This window comes from Rhinolophus sinicus, linkage group LG09 (genome assembly GCF_036562045.2).
Source record: "Rhinolophus sinicus isolate RSC01 linkage group LG09, ASM3656204v1, whole genome shotgun sequence".
Lineage (NCBI taxonomy): Eukaryota > Metazoa > Chordata > Mammalia > Chiroptera > Rhinolophidae > Rhinolophus > Rhinolophus sinicus.
The window spans coordinates 66969297-66990010 of record NC_133758.1 but is presented as its reverse complement, the minus strand read 5'-3'; the positions used below and the strand labels follow the sequence as shown (position 1 = coordinate 66990010).

The 20714-nt window shown below is 34.5% G+C and overlaps 1 protein-coding gene across 1 annotated transcript in view; it reads right to left on the bottom strand.

Annotated features, from left to right (window-relative positions):
• COG5 (component of oligomeric golgi complex 5) overlaps nt 1-20714 on the bottom strand; it is a 310758-nt gene that overhangs the window by 266808 nt on the left and 23236 nt on the right. Inside the window, exon 6 of the mRNA XM_019745323.2 lies at nt 9813-9933. Coding sequence (XP_019600882.1) covers nt 9813-9933 — 121 coding nt within the window. The remainder of the gene's footprint in view (nt 1-9812; nt 9934-20714) is intronic.

Sequence of the window (20714 nt, the reverse complement as noted above, 5' to 3'; positions counted from 1 at the left end):
AGTCTCCACTTCTAGTTTCTCCTTTTCGTCTGCATTTATTTACAAAGAAAATCTTTCCAAAAAGTTTGGAACTTCCCAGATCACCTTCCTCAAGTCTCCTTAGATGAGATCACATGTCCATATCTAAACAATTACACAAAAGAATGAAACTATCAAGACCAAGCATGTTTTAAGCCCTGGAGGCAAGGAGTGACCCCTTCTCTGAGTCCAGGGTTACTAAGCAGATGAAAACTAAATCAAATCTGGGACTCTGCCAGAAAGGAAGAACGGGGGAGAAAGAAATTGGGAAGTCAATCGATAATGTATGCTACATTGACGGAGTGTGGATCCACAAGTTTTGGAAACCAAATTAAAATGTAAGAGTTGGCATCCTGTTTTGAAAAATAAAGATCCTATCCAATTGTTCTTCCTGGAACATATGAAGGAGGTCTTCAGGAACAGTGGTTGACAAATTCAGCACTTTCCTCAAGAAGCAACTCTGGATAAACTTGAGAAGTGAATGACTGAATCTCCAGAGACACAGAACATATAATTTAGATATGGAGGTTTTTCAAAGCAGATGGTACCAATCCCTGTAACTGCTGTAGAAAAACCTCTATGTACCATCTCATTCTGACCATCATGCCTTTGTAATGTACCCATTAGAATAAATTAGCTGTAAGATACATCCCTAGATAACTAACTTGGCCATTTTGAGTTATACGGTATGAAATGACTAGATTTTAGAGAATAGTTTGCCAGAAATAATGATTCCAGGATTTTTTTCCAAAGTAGAATTATTTTAGTTTTCATATAATTAATATAGAAATAATATAGATTGTGACCACTGATCACTGAATATATTCTTAGTTGCGATAATAAAATTTCATTATCATCAGTATTATCTTCCCATTTGGATATGGTAGAAAAACACATTGTGATTTCACTGAAATGGATTTCAAGACCCTGAGACAGAAATGAGAATAAATGAATATAACTGTATCCTATTTTACTAAACACGTCTCAGAAGATCATCCTGCCTGCCTACCTCCCTGTTGTTTCCATGGCATTCAGTGTGGAACTCTAACTCTGTATGTATACCTACAATCATAAACCCTTTCCACTTAGCCTGTAGTTCATTTCAATTTACCAAACCAAAAACTGATAGAAACTGTTTCATATAGTTCTAGGCTTTTTTATACATAAAACAATCAGTATAATGATGATGTAAAGTACAACAGGCCATCTAATCTTTCCATAAAATATTAGACTTAGAGACCCAAAACTGCAATTCACTAAGAAGTGGGCTGACACCATTTTTAAGGAACAGTCAAGAAAATAATAAGCCTGTATTTCTCAGATACTGTTTATATTCATTTAAGATACATTTGAATTGTTAAAATTTAACATTGATGGTTTATATTAATATATACTGGAATAGAAAAAGGAGATTGAGAATTATTGGCTTCAGCATCAAAATGAAAAGAAACCCCTTAGAACCAAGAAATCTATTAGGTTGGTGCAAAAATAATTGTAGTTTAAAAGGTTAACAATAATTGCGAAAACCGCAATTACTTTTGCACCAACCTGATAGCTAAAAGAACCTTACCAGTGCTCTCAAACAGATAAACGTTCCATCAGGAGTGACAAATAGTAAGGTAAAATACAGAGCTTCCACAAGAATTAACTGACCATATGGAATAAAACATACCTAGAATTACTACTATAACTTTGAAATGTATCAGAAACAAAATACTGAAGCTTACAAAAATTAAGCTCTTTTTATTTTTTTCTGGATGTTATCCTGGTTTTTTTGACACTGTAATGAAAGATAAAACCAATAAAATAGGATCATAAACGCTGCATGGGTATCATCTGTTAAATATAAATTTTAGTAACATTAAATTCAATTAGATAGAAAAAGAGAGCTTTTGTGTGGGTGTAATTTTAATATGCTTATTTCTGCAACAGGCAAACCCCTACCTAAGCGAACACCCATTATCCTGAACACGTGGGTTTGAGCACAGACAGCATCACCCCACCTGGTGGTAGCTGAATCCAGTCACATATGTAAGTGATTTAGAGACCATCTCAAACAAACTTACCGAAAATGTCTATCATTATATGTGATTACACCGTAGGTTTAAAAATGCATATTGAATTCTCTATACTGAAGTTGTCACAAAAAACCTAAGCATGTACTATTAAATACATTTAAGAAGTCACCTCAGACCTAATTTAATACTGGAATGTGGCATATTTAAAAATTTTCCCTGTCAATAAAGAATTTTTAAAAGCTTTAAATAACAAAACATTAAAATGTTCACCAATTACATCATCTTGTAGACATCTTAAAAAACATTCATGTACTTCATTAAGTATCGGTCACCTAGTAGTATGTGGCTAAATTATATAAATCGTACTTTCTCTCATCTGTGCACAAATCAGAACTGTTTGCCTATAAGTAGTACTGTTTTATCAGACTGAGAAAATATCACAGTTACAATAAGAACATTAGTGAATGAAACAAACTTACACTATCCCTTCCTTCTACAACATTTCATAAAATGCTTCCACCATTAATTTTGTTTTACCAATATTTTCTCATGATACATGGTATTAATATATTTCAGCTTAGCAACAAAATTATAAAACTCAGAAAACAGACCATAAGCAATAAAAATTAATGAAGGAAATATCTTATATCATATCCAACTGCTTGATATAATTTACTTCTTGACTATACTTTTATAAAAAATGATCTTTAAATAACTCAGGGGCAGACGGATGGCTCAGTTGGTTGGAGCACAGGTCTTCAACCACAAAGTTGCCGGTTCAACTCCCACAAGGGATGGTGGGCTGCGCCCCCTGCAACTAACAACAGCAACTGGACCTGGAGCTGAGCTGCCCCCTCTACAACTACAGTTGAAAGGACAACAACTTGACTTGGAAAAGTCCCGGAAGTACACACTGTTCCCAAATAAAGTCCTGTTCCCCTTCCCCAGTAAAAAAAAAAATTCAATAAAGCTTAGACACAGAATGTTAAGTCACTAACAACAGTCAACCCACAATCGCAACATAAAAATACATTCACTATACAAATATGGTACATCTTAAATGTGATTTTTTTATTCTTTATTTTAAAAAAGATACTGGGAGATCTACCAATGGCAACAATGCCTTTGGAAGCAATTAAATAGTGCTACATAATTTAAGGAAAGCAAATTTTTTATGGCTAGACCAAGTGTGTCACCTGGGGATCCACTAGAATATAAACTCTATAAGGCAGAGGAGTTTCCATTATTTTCAGTGATGTATCTGCAATACCTAGAATAATACACGGCACACACATTCAATAAATATTGGTTGAATGAGTGAATAAACTAAGTCTCATGGCAAGAGAATGACGAAGCTTTTTCTTCCTCTTTCATGGAAAAGCTGGGAGGACAGGAGGCGACTTCCTCTCGGGCATCACCACCACCATCACCCCACTAGCATCACATCATCATCAGTTTTAGGCTTAGTTTTAGAAAAAGGACATACCTTAAGCTTCTCAAACACAAAAACTGCATCTTAGTCACTTGTTTTATACCAGTTCCTAATAAACTACAAGGTTTATGTATATTGAAACCTACTTGTTCGATAAATTAAATGAATTATAAATCATGGATTTTTAAACATAAACTAAGATCGACATATATTTTTAAAAACTTTGAAAATATAAAAGTAGACTGGAACAAATGAAGAGATATTATGTTTCCGTTTAGAAAGCATCAATACTATAAAAAGATACGAAGTTTATCAATATCTGAAGTATCTAAATACTAACAAGTGGGATTAGTACAAAACAAGTGGGATTAGTACAAAATCAATCCAAGTGACTGAAATTCTGAGAACATTCAAAATTCCAGTTCATACCTGGAATGTAACTGTACTCAGCGTTGAGATAAAATTTTAATCAGAAGCAGCAACCTAATCAATTTTGTTGTGTCCTAACTGGAGAAAACTGTGTAAACTAAATAGAGGTAATCAACAATATGAAGTATAAAACAATAAAAACTTAAGAATCAGAAGACTGGCAGTGACCAGACACAGGGGTCCCCATGACACAAGACTTTTTTAAATTCAACATTCCAAGTAAAGCAGGTATATTATTAATATGAAGATGTAATAAGCATCAGGCTAATCACATTTTGTGCCAAACAACTGAATCATACAACCAGCTTCCCTAGATCTAACTCGAATTTTACCAAACAAGTTTCTGATTACAAATGTGTTTTTCCATTTAATCTATCCAGAATGAAAATTATATGCTTTCTTTTTTAATTCATTTATTGGGGTGACAATTGTTAGTAAAATTACATAGATTTCAGGCGTACAATTCTGTATTACATCATCTGTACATCACATTGTGTGTTCACCACCCAGAGTCAGTTCTCCCTCCATCACCATAATATTTGATACCTTTTACCCTCACCTACCAATACACCAAGACAGTCCATGGAATAAGCAAACCTGTTCATCCAGATGTATTGACATTACGAGAACCTTTTCAATATTTCTGATCTTGTTAAGTCCTTTCAGACACTAATTTAATTTAAAAAGAGCTGCCTTCCTCTGGTTCACAATGACAGTTTATCAAGCTGCTCAAAAAATTCTGGAAGATATCAAACTTATGAATTATGTAGGATCCCTTAAATGGGCTAACAATAATTTTAAAAAGTAGTTGGTAACATTATTTTTTAAATGTTTTAAATACATTATTTTAATATCACTCAAAAAATGTTACCAATTTGTAGTAAGGTCCAGCTAAATTTTTATCTAGTCCCAAGATTCTTCTTGAAGAAAAGCCATAAATTAATGTAATAAAATTTAATCTTGAAATCTACACTATGTATTTTATTTTTAATTATTACACAATAAAAATCTGTATGGAAAATTACAGTAAACCTGTACTTAAGTAATTCTGTTTATTCTCTGTTAAAATGACACAGTATGAGTTTAATTTTTATTTCCCTAATGCCTAATGATGTTGAATATCTTAAATGCATATTTGCCACCCATTTACTCGTATATCCTCTCTGGTGAAGAGTCTGTTCAAATCTTTCGCCTGTTTTTTAAATTGGGTTGTTTGTGTTCTTACCAAGGTTTGAGAACTGTTTTTTAATATATTCTGGACATAAGTCCTTTATCATATATATACTTTGCAAAAATTTCTCCCTGTCTGTGGCTTGTCTTTTCACTCTTCTAATAACATCATTCAAAGAATAAAAGTTATAAATTTTCATAAAGTCTACCATTTTGTGTGTGTGTGTGTGTGTGTGTGTGTGTGTGTGTGTTTGTGTGTCTTTTGGGTGATATATCTAAGAAATCATTTTCTAACTCAAAGTCACAAAAATGTTCTCCTATGTTTCCTTCTAGAAGTCCTACAGTTTTGAGGTTTTACATTTAGGACTATGATCCATTTTCAGTTAATTTTTCTATATGAAGTGAGGTATGAATACAGTTCACTGTTTTGCATATGGATATGCAATTGTTCCAGTACCATCTGTTGAAAAGACTATCTTTTCTCCACTAAATGTGTCAAAAATCAGTTGTTCATATATGTGTGGGTCTATTTCTTGGCTCTATATTCTATTCCACTGATTTGTCTTTGTCTTTGTGACAAGTCGTCAAATTGGATAGGGTTAATCCTCTAACTTTTTTTCGTTAAAAGTTTTGGCTACTGTAGATCCGTCGCATTTCCATATGATTTTTAAAAACAGTTTGTCGGGCCAGCCCGGTGACTCAGGAGGTCAGAGCTCCATGCTCCTAACTCCGAAGGCTGCCGGTTTGATTCCCACATGGGCCAGTGGGCTCTCAACCACAAGGTTGCTGGTTCAACTCCTCGAGTCCCGCAAGGGATGGTGGGCTCCGTCCCCTGCAACTAAGATTGAACACGGCACCTTGAGCTGAGCTGCTTCCCAGATGGCTCAGTTGGTTGGAGCACGGGCTCTCAACCACAAGGTTGCCAGTTCAATTCCTCGAGTCCCGCAAGGGATGGTGGGCAGTGCCCCCTGCAACTAGCAATGGCAACTGGACCTGGAGCTGAGCTGCGTCCCCCACAACTAAGACTGAAAGGACAACAACTTGAAGCTGAACGGCACCCTCCACAACTAAGATTGAAAGGACAACAGCTTAACTTGGAAAAAAGTCCTGGAAGTACACACTATTCCCCAATAAAGTCCTGTTCCCCTTCCCCAGTAAAATCTTTAAAAAAAAAAAAAAAAAAGTTTGTCATTTTCTAAATAAAATCCTACTGGGATTCTGAATGTAATTGTGTTGAGTCTGTATAGATCAATTTAAGGAGAATGAGCATACTAATAAACAATATTGTCTTCTAATTCACAAACGAGATTTATTTATTTACTTAGGTCTTGAATTGTTCTCAACATGTTTTCTAGTTTTCAGTGTACAGGTTTTGTGTGTTTTTTGTCAAATTCAACCCTGAGTAATTCATATTTTTGATGCTATTATAAGTGATATTTTTGAATTTCAATTTCCAAATGCTTGTTAGTATAGTATATGGAAATAAAACTAACTTTTATATATTGACCTTATATCCTGAAATCCTGCTAAATTCCTTTATTAGTTCTAACAATTTTTTTTGTAGTTCTAGTAACTTTTTCTGCACACTTATTAAAATGACTAAAATGAAGAAAACGGACTATAACAAGTGTTGCCATGGATGTGGAGGAAGTGGAATTTTCGTACACTATTGCCAGGGATATAAAATGTTACAATTACTTTGAAAAACACCTTGGCTGTTTCCTAAAAAGTTATACATACATATACCATGTGATCCAGCCATTCCACTCCTACATATTTATCATAGAGAAATAAGTCTCCATCCACACAAAGACCTACACAGGAGTGTTCATAGCAGCTTGATTTGTAACAGCCAAAAACTGGGAACAACCCAAATGTCTATCAACAGGTGAATGGATAAACCAACTGTGGGATATCCATATAATGGAATACTCAGCATTAAAAAGGAATGAGCTATTTACTGACACACACCAACAAGGATGAATCTCAAAATAATTAAGCTGACTGAAAGAAGCCAAATAAAAACACATACAAACTATGATTCCAATTATGTAACATTCTTTAAATTGCCATCTATTCTATAATGACAAAAAGCAGATCAGTAATTGCCTGAGGAGGAATTACCAAGGGGCGTGAGGAAACTTTCGGGGGTGACAGTTTCATTCACTATCTTGATATTGGCGATGGTTGCATGTCAAAACTTACCAAATTGTACATTTTCAATATGTGCAGTTTATTATATGTCACTTAGACCTCAATTTAATAAAAAGAAAAGGTGCCAATGTGAGATCATGATCACAAAGTACCAGAATATACTTTTTATCGTGATATATAAATCACATGCCATAAAATTCAACATTTTAAAGGGCACAATTCACTGGCTTTTTTGATAATTGACAAGGTTGTGTAACAATCACTACTATTTAATTTAGGAACATTTTCATCACCCCAAGGAGAAATCTGTACCACATTTCCCCAACACCCTCAGAATATACTTAATTTCTAGATGACAATTATTTTACCTGGTCACTACAATTCAAGCCTCAAGACCTTTCAAGTCTGAGAGACTGGTTTTAAGATAATTCCAAAGGCTTATGGTGTAAATACTACTACTCCATCATTTTATTCTTTCTAATGAGAGCCAGACCCAAACTGATATAGACACTGATAATTTCAGAGCTAGTCCAACTATAGAAATACCATTTAGTGTATATATAATTATAATAGTGATTAGCAAATTATTACTTCTATTAAAATATTAATTCCAAATGTAGAAATTTTATCTTCCTCTTCGCTTCTCCTTATTATCAACGCCAGGACTAGCCAAGACTGAACCAAGACTGGTGAAGGAAGAGATGATGCCTTCACAAATGTTTGAATAGTACATAATCTGCAAAGCTTTAAAAATTCAAATTAATTCAATCCATTTTGAGATAACTCCATGATGAATTATACTTTTTCAATAACCTCTGGTCATCATAATATTTATGAAACTGGGTAAAGCCAACAGCTCATTGGAAGGATAATGGTTTTATATTTTGCATTACACCACTCAAAGCATTATGATTGATACCTGTGCCAGTTTTTTTTAAAAAAAAGACACCATTTGCATTACAGCATCTGTTGTTTCTAAAAGGGATGATAATCATAATCAAAATCTAGCAATTTGTTATTATGGGAGAGCATCAGTGATAAAAAATATACATAATAACCTTGGAATAATCTGTGTCTGTTTTCATTGATTCTATTATTCTTCAGATTATTTTTTAAGCACAGAAATTAAATGTGATAAAGCAAAGACTAACAGATGATACTAGGATTTTTACACTCCTATATTTTGCAGTCTAAAAAAAGCACTCAAGCATTACTCACTGTCAAAAAAATTATATTTTTATACAATATATTCATTCCAAGCATACCAAATCATAAATTAGATATATTCCCAATGATGTGCCTAAGCAATGTATTTAAGCATTATAAATTGAAATGTTGTTGAAGCATGATTTGTGAAGGAGATTCTATTTCCTTAGCAAAAACCATGGAATAAGCATTACATCATGCTATGTAATTGAAATATCCAAGGTAGAAAAATTCAAAAAAACATGTAACACACATCTTTCTGATATTATTTTGGCATAACTACTTTCAAAGCATACCATTAAAAGTAAGTAGAATCTTGATACCTGACATGGATATAATCAAAGACCTTTTGAACCTACAATGATACAAATACCACTAAACACATCCACTTCAGGAAATTACTGGGTACCAAATGAAAAGAAGAAAACCACAAAGCCTCATTAAAATGCAGGTGTTAGGTAGTTCTATGCACACTCAATAGCTATTCAAAATTTTGCCTGAAAAATTATGAACTGCTTCATCATGGACTGTGCAGCTTAGTCAAAACTATGAATGTCAAGCATCTACTCTAAATTTTTGAGAAAATAAGGAATGAATGAAGAAACGAATTCAATAAATTTTCAAGGCATAATGTCAACATGGGATTTATCACCCAAAAAAACAGCGTTTCTCCTGGATAGTTCTCCTAGAGAAATGAAAACTTAAGAACACATAAAAGCCGGTACACAAATGTTTATTGTAGCTCTAGTCGTAATTACCAAAAACTGGAAACACAAATTTCCTTCAACCAGTGAATCAATAAACTGACTGTGGTACAACCACACAATGGTATTCCAACAAACACAAAGTAACAAACTATGGTCTATATAAAAACTTAGGTAATTCTCAGAGGTATTATGCTGAGCACAAGAAGCCAGCCTCAAAAGGTTACATACTTTATGATTCCATTTATGTGACATTCTCCAAAAGTCACTGATGCAGAATCCATAAGTGGTTGCCAGGGTTGGGGTGGGGGGTGGTAGAGAGGGGGGAGACAGACAGGATTATAAAGGGAGAGCATGAAGGAATCTTGGGGGAAATGGAGCTATTCTGTATCATGACTGTGTTGAAGGTTACATGAATCTATACATATGTTAAAATTCACAGGTCTGTATTTTTAAAAAGGCCAATTAACTATTAAAATATGACAGTTTTTTAAATAAACACCATTTCTAAGAAATCAACTAATTTTACCCATTTTGAAAAGTGTGACAATGTTGTAAACAGCCAATTATTAAATAAATTTGCTCACTATTTCTTAATGGTGATTATGTAACAAGTCAACAAATCAAGTGACTGAAAAATCTTTAAAGGTCTACTAACTCTATAACCAAAAAAGTACTTACCAAGTTCATTGAGACTCTGAGCAGCTTTTGTTATCTCTCTACTTCCCCCCTGAAGCTGTCCTTGGAGTCTCTTAGTGAGGTACAAGATGCGAATAATTCTCCGAAGCAAATCACAGGCAACCTGTACAAATATCACAGGGTTAATAAATAAGTGTGGTCACTCCATGGAGTTTTATTACTATTATTATGTGAATCTATCCATTCTTTCCAGATGCTAAAGATTCTTCATATCTTTTTTGTTTTCCACCAGAAAGATAAAAGATCACAAATCTTAAAAAGCATCATTTTAAAATAAAACTCCAATTTACTCTAAATGGAGTGACTTGGGGATTAAGATGCTTTGAAGAGTTCAGGAACTCTTCTCCTCGGTCCTACACCAGTTTTCTTCTCTAGGCCAGCAGTTCTCAGTCTTGATTCACATTAAATTCAAGTGGATAGGTTCAAAATGTTCCAGTGCCCAGGCCATAGCCCTGACCAATTAAATCAGAACCTCTAGTGGTGGGAACTAAGCATCAGTATTTTTTTTAATATCCTCAGGTGGTGCCAATCTTCCTACTACAGCCTCCTATTGTTTCCAATCCTGATTTCTCTTTTCTAGGTCCCTAGGGAAAGACTTAAAACTTCTCCCAATTTTACTAGACTGAAAAGAACAAGCATGTCCTACTTGAAATTTCCTAGTCTTTTTTTTTAAATCGCTATTATCTAAGAAAAAGTTATTGAAACAAACAAACAAAAAGCTCTCCTCTGCTACCTATTACCTTTTCATTACTGGACCTAATAGTGAGTCTTTACCTGTCCAAAAGACTAAGACAAGAAATAAAGACTCATGCATTTCAGGACACTTTCTTACAGAAGCTGGATGGATCCAGGACAACTGCCTGGGGAAGAGTAAGGAGAAGGGAGACTGACGCAATACTAGATATGCAGCGACCTTCAGCTTCAGCAGTGATAATGAAGAAAAGAGAGAGTCTATGCTGCTGCAGCATCACCAACCATCTTTGAATGGCCTGAAACCTGGTTGAAAAGCAAAAATACCTGCCATCTCAAGAGGAAGATCCTACCTGGTGATGGCAATAAAAATTAAAAGCACTGGGAACACAAGGACCCTGAGGCTCCAGCTATAAACATTTTTTCACAGCCACACTCATGTACCCACAATATGCACACAGACAACACATACAAACATACACACAAACATAAACATATAATCAAATATACCGGGGTGCCAAAAAAATGTATACACATGATGTGTATTCATCTTGTTATCGGTATATATTGAGTATTACAATTTTAATAGTTTTTTCCTTTCCCAAAATGTATATACATTTTTGGGGGACACCCTCTGTATGTTTATAAACATATATAAGCAAAAGACAACCAAGTAAAAAACATGTTTACCTGACTGCTTCTCTGAGTAACTATAGTCTGAAGTACTTAAAAAAATAATAATGCCAAATTAGAATTCCCCCCTGAACAATGGAAGACTTGGGCATCTTTATCTTTTAATTACATTTTACTTATTTTCTGAATAGGTAACATAAGCACATGATTCAAAACTGAAAAGACAAAAATGATAAAAAGTCACCCTACTATCTCTGTCCCAACTATACATCTACCAATAGTAAAAGAACCACTATTATCAGTTTCAGATTGCCAGATAGCATTTTTAGATGAATCATTTGGAATATAGAATCTAGCAATCATTCCTCTGGGATTCTAAACACATCATGAGGAGAAACACAGATCTTATTTAAATGTAATTTCCTAGAATTGCCCTGCCAGAACTCCCAGTCCCTACCCAATGAAGGATATACCCCCAAACATGAAATCTTTGAGCTTATTTCTAATGCTTTTATTTTTAACCATACTTAATCTGTCACCACGTCTTATTGACTATTCTTCTGTTGCGTAACACAACAGTTATTCTACCTCTATTCCTACAAACACCACCCTAATCCAAATCTTTATCACCTTCGCCTTAACAGTGTGGTCTCCCGGCTAGCTTTCCAGTCTCATACTGAAATCCATCCTACCAGATTTATCTTCTTAGAAACAGTTTTCAGCACTCCAGCCCCCTTTTTAATAAACTTCACTGGCTCTCCACTAACAGATTATGTTGAATCTTCCCAAAATAGCATTTAATAAAATCCTCAGTCAGCAAGTCTTAGATAATCTATAAGGCACCAACTCTCACCGTTTCCAAATAGAGTGGCTTCTGCTCCAATCAATTTACTTTCCTTATTTTTTTGTTAGATTTTTACTATCAAATATAATACAAACATTATTAAGCACTAAAAAGTAAACTATCAAGCCATGAAAAGACATAATGGAACCTTAAGTGCATAATACTTAGTGAAAGAATCCAATCCAAAAAGGCTATGATTCCAATTATAGGACATTCTGGAAAAGCCAAACTATGGAGACAGTAAAAGCATCAGTGGTTGCCAGGGGTTGGGGGATGAATAAGTAAAGAATAGAGGATTTTTACAGCATGGAAAACAGTCTGTATGATACTATAATGATGGATATATGTCATTAGACCCATAGAATGTACACAAAGAGTGAACCTTAATGTAAACTACGGACTCTGAGTGATAATGATGTGTCACTGTAGGCTCATCAATTGTAACAAACGCACCACTTCAGTGGGGATGCTGCTTAAGGGGGAGGCTGTGATGTATGGGGACAGGGGAGATAAACGAAATCTCTGTATCTTCCTCTCAATTTTGCTGTGAACTTAAAATTGCTCTAAAAGAAAAAGTCTTTAAAAATATTATATATACAGATATTACAAACAGAAAATCACATACAAAAATTATAGCAAAATGAGGTGGAACCACCACGCAAATCAGGAGAAAGAACGTCAGCCACTACAGAAGCCTTCCATGTAACTGCCTCCCAATCACGGCACCCTCCATCGTGCCCCCTCTATGCTCCATCGTAACCAAAAGAAAACACTATTCTGACTTTTGTGGGAATCACTCCCTTATTTTTATTTAGTTTTATTCTTGAAGTGTACATATGTAAATGCTATAGTTTAATTGTGCTCTTTTTTAGTCTGTGCAGGTTCCCTCATCATTTCGTTTCTTTGCAATCTGTTGAATATACTGGGTCATCTGTCCTATGGTTTCCCACAGACCGGGTTGCACTCCCAATGTACTTTCCCATGTCCTTCTGTCTTCTGTATCTCCTATACCTTAGTAGCTGGATGTAGGCAGCTTTTTCAGATTCAGGTTTAATACTTTTGGCAAGATTATTCATTAAGTGGTGGAATCCTATAGCACATCTATGATTTTCTCTTTTAGTGCTGTCAGCAGCAACTGACACTCAATGTCAAAATCCATTAAAACGGTGACTGCAAAATGCTGATACTCCAGTTCTATCAGTCTGTCTTTATTTGCTAGCATACAAAATTACTCTATGAAAACAAACTTTACCTCATCTACTATTTGTTTAGCTAGTGGTTCTGTTCACACAGAAAAGTAAGAATACTTGATTCTTTCCTTTTATTTATTAGTTTTCCAAATTAAAAACTGCTTTGTTAACATCCACCAAAGATGAACAATTAGGGTTTTGTTCTGTTTTGGCCCCCATTCTGCACTCAGACATTGAAGCGTCATAAAGGATGCCCAGCACTGGAGCTCTCAGCCCTACAGAGCCTCCCACTGCCGGCTCGGCCGAGGAGCCTCTGAAGGGACCTACTCTCCCGCTTTGCCTGAGACTCACAGGCTTCCTGGGACACAGGATTCTCAGCGCTAAAACTGGGAGAACTGGTCACCCCAGAGCCTCTTCAAGTTGGCTACTGAATCCTTTAGTCATGAATCTAGTTAGTAGTTTTTGATAGTTTCCTGTGTATATGGTATAAAACATTCCAAGATCATTTTGTATATTTCATGCTCCAGACCTGGAATGAAAGATTTATCAAAAAAGCCATGGTTTCTTTGAGAAGTCAAAAGATGTCAAGATCACATTCTGTGAACTAGGTTTGCTCATTTCTTGGACTTTTCGGTAGACATAGCTAGGAAATGTCAAAATTAAACTATCACATATTCATTTACTTTATTCCACAATACACATAAGACATTCTCAGATTAACATTATAGGCATACATATGTACAAAAATATACACATATATATGATGTATATACCATTTTAAGATAAAATTAAGAGTTCATACTATTACTGCCAATTAAAAATAAAGAACACAGGGTGTTTACTTAGTCTTTTAATTTATTTCTTCCACATGGAGACTCCTGGCTATCCAAGACATAACTGATAACAGAATAAGAATAATTTAAAATTATTCATTTGCTTTAGCTGCACACTACACAGAAAACATCTTAATACAAAACTAACATTACAAACAAAAATATAATATAATTGCTTGGCCGGCCCAGTGGCTCAGGCAGTTAGAACTCCATGCTCCTAACTCCGAAGGCTGCCGGTTCGATTCCCACATGGGCAACTGGACCTGGAGCTGAGCTGCACCCTCCACAACTAAGATTGAAAGGACAACAACTTGACTTGGAAAAAAGTCCTGCAAGTACATACTGTTCCCCAATAAAGTCCTGTTCCCCTTCCCCAATATATATATATACACACATATATATATACACGTATATATAATTGCTGAAAATAGTTTAAAAAAATTGTTTTGCACATGCTCTCCCCACATTTTTCTACAATTGAATTTTATTTCCTTGTCAAAACATAGAGTTATTATATACTATACTCTCCTTTACATCACTTATTTAATCCTAGTTCTGATGTGCATCACTAGTCTTACTTTGATGTTTCGCTAGTCATTTCGGTTGTCTCAAGTGCACTAACAGATTCCTAGGAAAGGTCAATGGGAACAATATTCCCTGCATTCTTACGTATGGATGGCAGTCTCTATATTTGAAAATCAGTTTGAGACTGATGTATCAATTTCCATTGGTGCACAAGAAACCAGCCCAAAACTTAGTGGTTTAAAATGATTTGCTATTTCACAGAATTCTGCGGGTCAGGAATGTAGGCAGGTTTCAACTGCTCCACATGGCATCACCTGGGATTACTCACTCTGCTACACTCAGTTAACAACAAGGCTCATCTAAACAGTACAAGAAGGCTTCACTCAGACGTCTGTGCCTCAGTTTCTCTATCCGCCTTCTCCACATGGCTAGCTCAGGCTTCCTCACCACAGAGTGGTGTCAGGTATTTGGACTTCTTACATGAACAGTGGCTTCCCAGAACAGAAACAAGAGCTGCTGTGCCCTTGCAGGCTAGGCTGCAAACTAGCACAACATCCCTTTCACCAGCATGGGTTGTTTGGTTTTGCTATCCTAGTTGCGCTCTCTGTTTTTATAGCATTTGGGGACACTGGCATTTTATACTGCTGTTGTTATCTTCCTTATTCCTTCCTTTCTGGTACATTCACTGGTTTGGTAGATAATGATAAAGCCAGCAAAATAAGTCATCATTCCATATAACAATATAGGTAAAATTATTTGATATCATATCAACTGGAAAACTAAAAAAGACCCTTAAAAAGTATATGATGAGAACCATGTACATGTAAAACATAAACACATAAAAATGAAAAAAGATTTTATGGATGATTTCCTCATTCATTCCAACATTTTTTAGATATTCTTACTTACATGTCAAAGTTAAAAATTAAATAAATTTTCAATTAAAAATCTAATTTATATGTATGTCATAAAATATTAAAAAGTGAAATGTTAAAAAATAAGTTAAAGAGATAAAAAATTACACAAGAGGTATGTGACATATCTCAATGAAGCTGTTGTATTTTTTAAAACATGATTTAAAAATATTAAAAATGTACAAGATTTGAAAGTTAAAAAACTCATTTTTGAATATAATTTTAAGTAAAAATATTTAAATATTCAATGTAAGGAATAACAAGCTCTTCAAAATTTCTTTCTGAAAAATTCTGAGGCAGTTCATAAGCAGTGTTACTAAAATGAGCTAAGATAGAGATGATTCTTGGGGCGATAATTAAATTCAACTAATGTATTCATGTATATAGATGATCATCAGAAGCTTCTGCTTGGAGAAAGAACAGGCTTTCAGAAAAGAGAGTGAAATGGGGATAAAAAGCAAAAAGAATTAAAAGTACTTATTTCTAAGTGAGGGCACAATCATAGAAATTCAAAGTTTAAGGATAAAACTTTACAGCTATTTCTTGCTTTCAAATACCACATACATTTAAGTGAATTAGAAGCTCAAAAAATGAAATGATTAAACAGTTTCCCTGATGTTTCAAACGAAAATTGCTAGACAAAGTGAATAGAATAAAAATGGTTAAAACATAAGCTACCCAAGAACGCTTAGAATTCAAAACTGTTTGAAAGGCAACAAATTTCTAAGATGAACTTCCTACGGTAAGGGTGCATATGAGTCAGTTCAGAAAAAATTAAATACTAGAAATAAAGATACCAAAATGTACCTAGGCACATTTTTCTTTTCTCTCCCCTCTTCTTTTTCTTCCTTTATAATAATTTGACCAAATTTAGTTTGGTTGTCCCTGCAGTGTAATATTTTTTACAAGTAACAGTATAGAAAATTAGACTAACATTTAATAACAATAATAAAAAGTATTTATTTTAAACACAAAAAATCCTACCTCTCATGCTTGAATAACCATAAAAAATAAAAACATTCATAAAACAAACTATCACAGCTTCACAAAATCATGGCATTTTTAAGCTGGAAGAGAATTCACAAATTCATTGTAAAAAGTACACCACTACCATGACCACCACCACAACAAAAATGGTAATTATGTGAGGTGAAGGATGTATTAACTAACCTTATTGTGGTAATCATTTCACAATATATACACACACGTATGAAATCATCAAGTTATACACCTTAAGCCTATACAATGTTATGTGTCAATTATATCTTTAAAAAAGACACTAAAGTTTGTTCATCATCATGCAGCTAGAGTGACGAAGAACAGTAGTCAGGCCTCAGAATTGCTAGTGTGTGCTCTTCATCTGACTTTATGAACTTGGATTTGTTTTTTTATTTTTTTCACCTAGATCAAGCTTCTGAAAAACAGAAAATATATTTCCTACTTTTTTACATAGTCTACAGGATCAAAAGCAAAGAATACTAAATTTAGAGAAAGAAATCCTGTTTCCCAGTCTTAACGCTGCTACATACTGGCTATATGAACTTCAAATAACTTTCAGGACACGTAAAATGATGAGATGTATAACTTCTAAACATAATTATAAAAATTGAATGATTTAGAATACTTGAAATGTTTCTTGCATTATAAAGTCTTGTATAAACAAATTTTTTTATCACTAATACCTAGGTAAGTGGCAAAAGTAAATAAGATTCTTAAAACTTACTGTCAAAAGATTATACTGAACAAAGGAGAAAAAAGAAATGTACGATTCTGACATGTTTAAGATTTGAAGTTAAACGCAGAGAAGTAAATATAAAGTTGCCAAAACCCTGGTGGGAAATATAATACAGGAGTTTTACTAAACAGTAGGAAAAATTATGAGTTATGGCATATTCTCTGAATAGAGTGTAATAGTGCCATGTGAAATTAGATCAATAGTTATTAACATTAATAATTTATCTTGTTCACAGTTGGGTGTGATTCAAATTAATCAACTAATGCTTATTGAATAACAATGTTGCAATGTTTTGCAAATTATTTATTTATTTTTTTAAATTTATTGGGGTGACAATTGTTAGTAAAGTTACATAGATTTCAGGTGTACAATTCTGTATTACATCATCTATAAATCCCATTGTGTATTCACCACCCAGAGTCAGTTCTCCTTCCATCACCATATATTTGACCCTATATAAAATTTTTAATTTAACAAATTAAATTTTAATTCAGTGCCTAAAATTAAACAATAATCTATAATCAAAACAACACTACATGAGGCACATAGGACTTACAGTCCTGGATAGTGTAGTTCTGCTAATAAAAAACACTATGTCTTCATATATAAAAATACTTTAAAGTTTACTAAACTAAAAGTTAATTTCCATCTATGGTTAAAATACCAGAATAGCAATTTATAAATTTTCATTTTATTAGGGGCACGTTTGTAAACATAAGCATAATCACTTTTTGTAATTAACAATACCATCCTTACACATTAGTCTATTTTCTCACAAGAAAAAGAATTCCAGTAAACTTAATCCTATGATTTTGAGTACAAAATGAGAAAATTACCCTAAAAAGCAATATTTAAATCCCAATTAAACTATGGGGAATATTGTTTTAACGTATATTTTAACATTAAAGTAAAACTTAGCTCCCTGGACAGAACTCTTCCAGTGCTTGGAGCACTTGCAGTGACCACGCCCCTTCTTCTGGAAAGTAGCTTGGGCAGGTCCTTATGTATGGTTCACCACATTTCAGGTCATATGACCTTGAGACCTTAGCCACAACTGATTAGATCAGGGAAATGCAGCTAGCTGAAAGGAAGCAAGCCACAGTCTGTCACCAGTGGCCTATAATATTGTCTTGTACAAGAACTGCCCACAATGGTTACTGGCAGTCACTATTCTCCCTTGGGAAGTGGTGGCAGGAAAGGGCAGAAGCCTTGGGACAAAACAAGCAAGAGTGAAAAGAAACAATGAGCAAGTGAAAAAGAGAATAAGGGTTAATCCATAGTGGCAGCAAGAAAAAGCTGCAGACAGAGAGATGCAAAGATGCAGGAACTGAGTTATAGGCAAGGGTGATTGTTAAGGTGCTGCTGTAGACCGGGTGACGTCCGGATTAGTTAAGACAGGTTCCTGTGCGCCCTCACTGCCCCATGTTCTCCTAAGTGGCTATCCCTGAAATACCCTGAAAGGATCTCTTCTCTATCTGAACCAACTAAGACAACCAAACTCTTCTCATAGGCTATATATACAAGTATACTAAAAAAATTTATTAATACTATGTTTTACTCAGTTGCATGTTACATTTTTGGAAAAAAATATTACAATGGGGACAGAACAAAGAACAAATCATTTTATTAATTTCTTAAACATTTAATATGCTAAGGCTAGAAATTCAAAGATTAACATATATTATCATAGCCCTCAATGAGCTCAGCATTATAGGAGAGTATAAGTAAGGGGAAAGCTATGTAGAAAAGTACTATAATGGAAGCATCTATAGGAAATTAAAGGAACCAAAAAATGAAAAAGAAATATTCTGCTATGCCAGAAGGAAGGGCAGGAAAGGACTTCAAAAAAGATATGATGTATCAATTCAAATACGCTGAGTGACAAGAACACTCTGAGTTAGAGAAGAAAGAAAATGTGAAAAGGAATGAATGCGAGAATTTCTAGCACATTCAGGAATAGTAAGCAGTTCAGTATGATTAATACACAAAATAAATTTTTTTAGAATGACAAAAGGTCAAGTTGATAACGGCCACATAACAAAGGGGCCTTTGTGCCATGTAAAGGACCTGAGATTTCGTTCTATTACTTGTTAAAGAACTACTGAATAATTTTATCAGAATAAAATATCTGATGTTTGTTTTATAAAGAAGATGAGACGTGGGTTTCCTGTTTTCAGTAATAGTAGACTAGATTTATTACTTTACCACTTAAAACAACTAAAAATATTGTATAAAATGTAAAATGCCTCAAAAGCATCAAAGAAATGATATTACAAATAGAAATACCAAGCAAAAAGTGAAGCAAAAGATAACTCAGAGAAAAAAGAAGCAAATCCAAATGTAATCTGAGAACACTTGCTAATCCTGAAAAACTAGATACATTTTGATAACCTCTGAGGCAAAGTGAAGGAAGAGAGTTAAAGATGATTGAATTAAATTCAGTGTTGTCCTTGAACTGGTAGTGATTTTTGATGCCACATACCGTGCTTTCCCGAAAATAAGACCTAGCTGGACAATCAGTTCTAATGCGTCTTTTGGAGCAAAAATTAATACAAGGGCCGGCCCGGTGGCTCAGGCGGTTGGAGCTCCGTGCTCCTAACTCCGAAGGCTGCTGGTTCAATTCCCACATGGGCCAGTGGGCTCTCAACCACAAGGTTGCCAGTTCAACTCCTCAAGTCCCACAAGGGATGGTGGGCTGCGCCCCCTGCAACTAGAAACGGCAACTGGACCTGGAGCTGAGCTGCGCCCTCAAAAACTAAGACTGAAAGGATAACAACTTGAAGCTGAACGGCACCCTCTACAACTAAGATTGAAAGGACAACAACTTGACTTGGAAAAATGTCCTGGAAGTACATACTGTTCCCCAATAAAAGTCCTGTTCCCCTTCCACCCCTCAAAAAAAAAAAAAAAAGTACTCCTCTAAAAAAAAAAAAAAGGGAAAAAATTAATACAAGACCCAGTCTTATAACATAAGACCAAGTCTTATATAAGACCGGGGACTGGGTATAATATAATATCGGGTCTTATATTAATTTTTGCTCCAAAAGACGCATTAAGAGCTGATGGTCCAGCTAGGTCTTATTTTCGGGGAAACACAGTATATGATTCCACTCATATGAAATACAGAAAGCAGTCAGAATCATACAAGCGTAAAGTAGAAAGGTAGTTGCCCAGAAGGAGAAGGGAAGGGAGGAAGGGGAATTAGTGTTTAGGGGTTAGAGAATTCCAGTTTTACAAGACGAAAAAGTTAGAGATTTGTTGCACAACAATGTGCATATAATTAACAGTACACTTAAAAATGATTAAGATGGTAAACTTAATGCTCAGTTTTGAACAATAAAAAAATCAACATGTATTACTGATCATAAAAAGAAACAACTTCTGCTTTGTAAGTCACAAAAAGTTGTTAACAACAGCATCCCACCTGCACATCAATTCCAATAAATTCCCCTATGCCCAATTTTGGGTTTATAACATTATTATTAACTAAAAGGAACCAGGGTTCTTTACAGCTTACTGA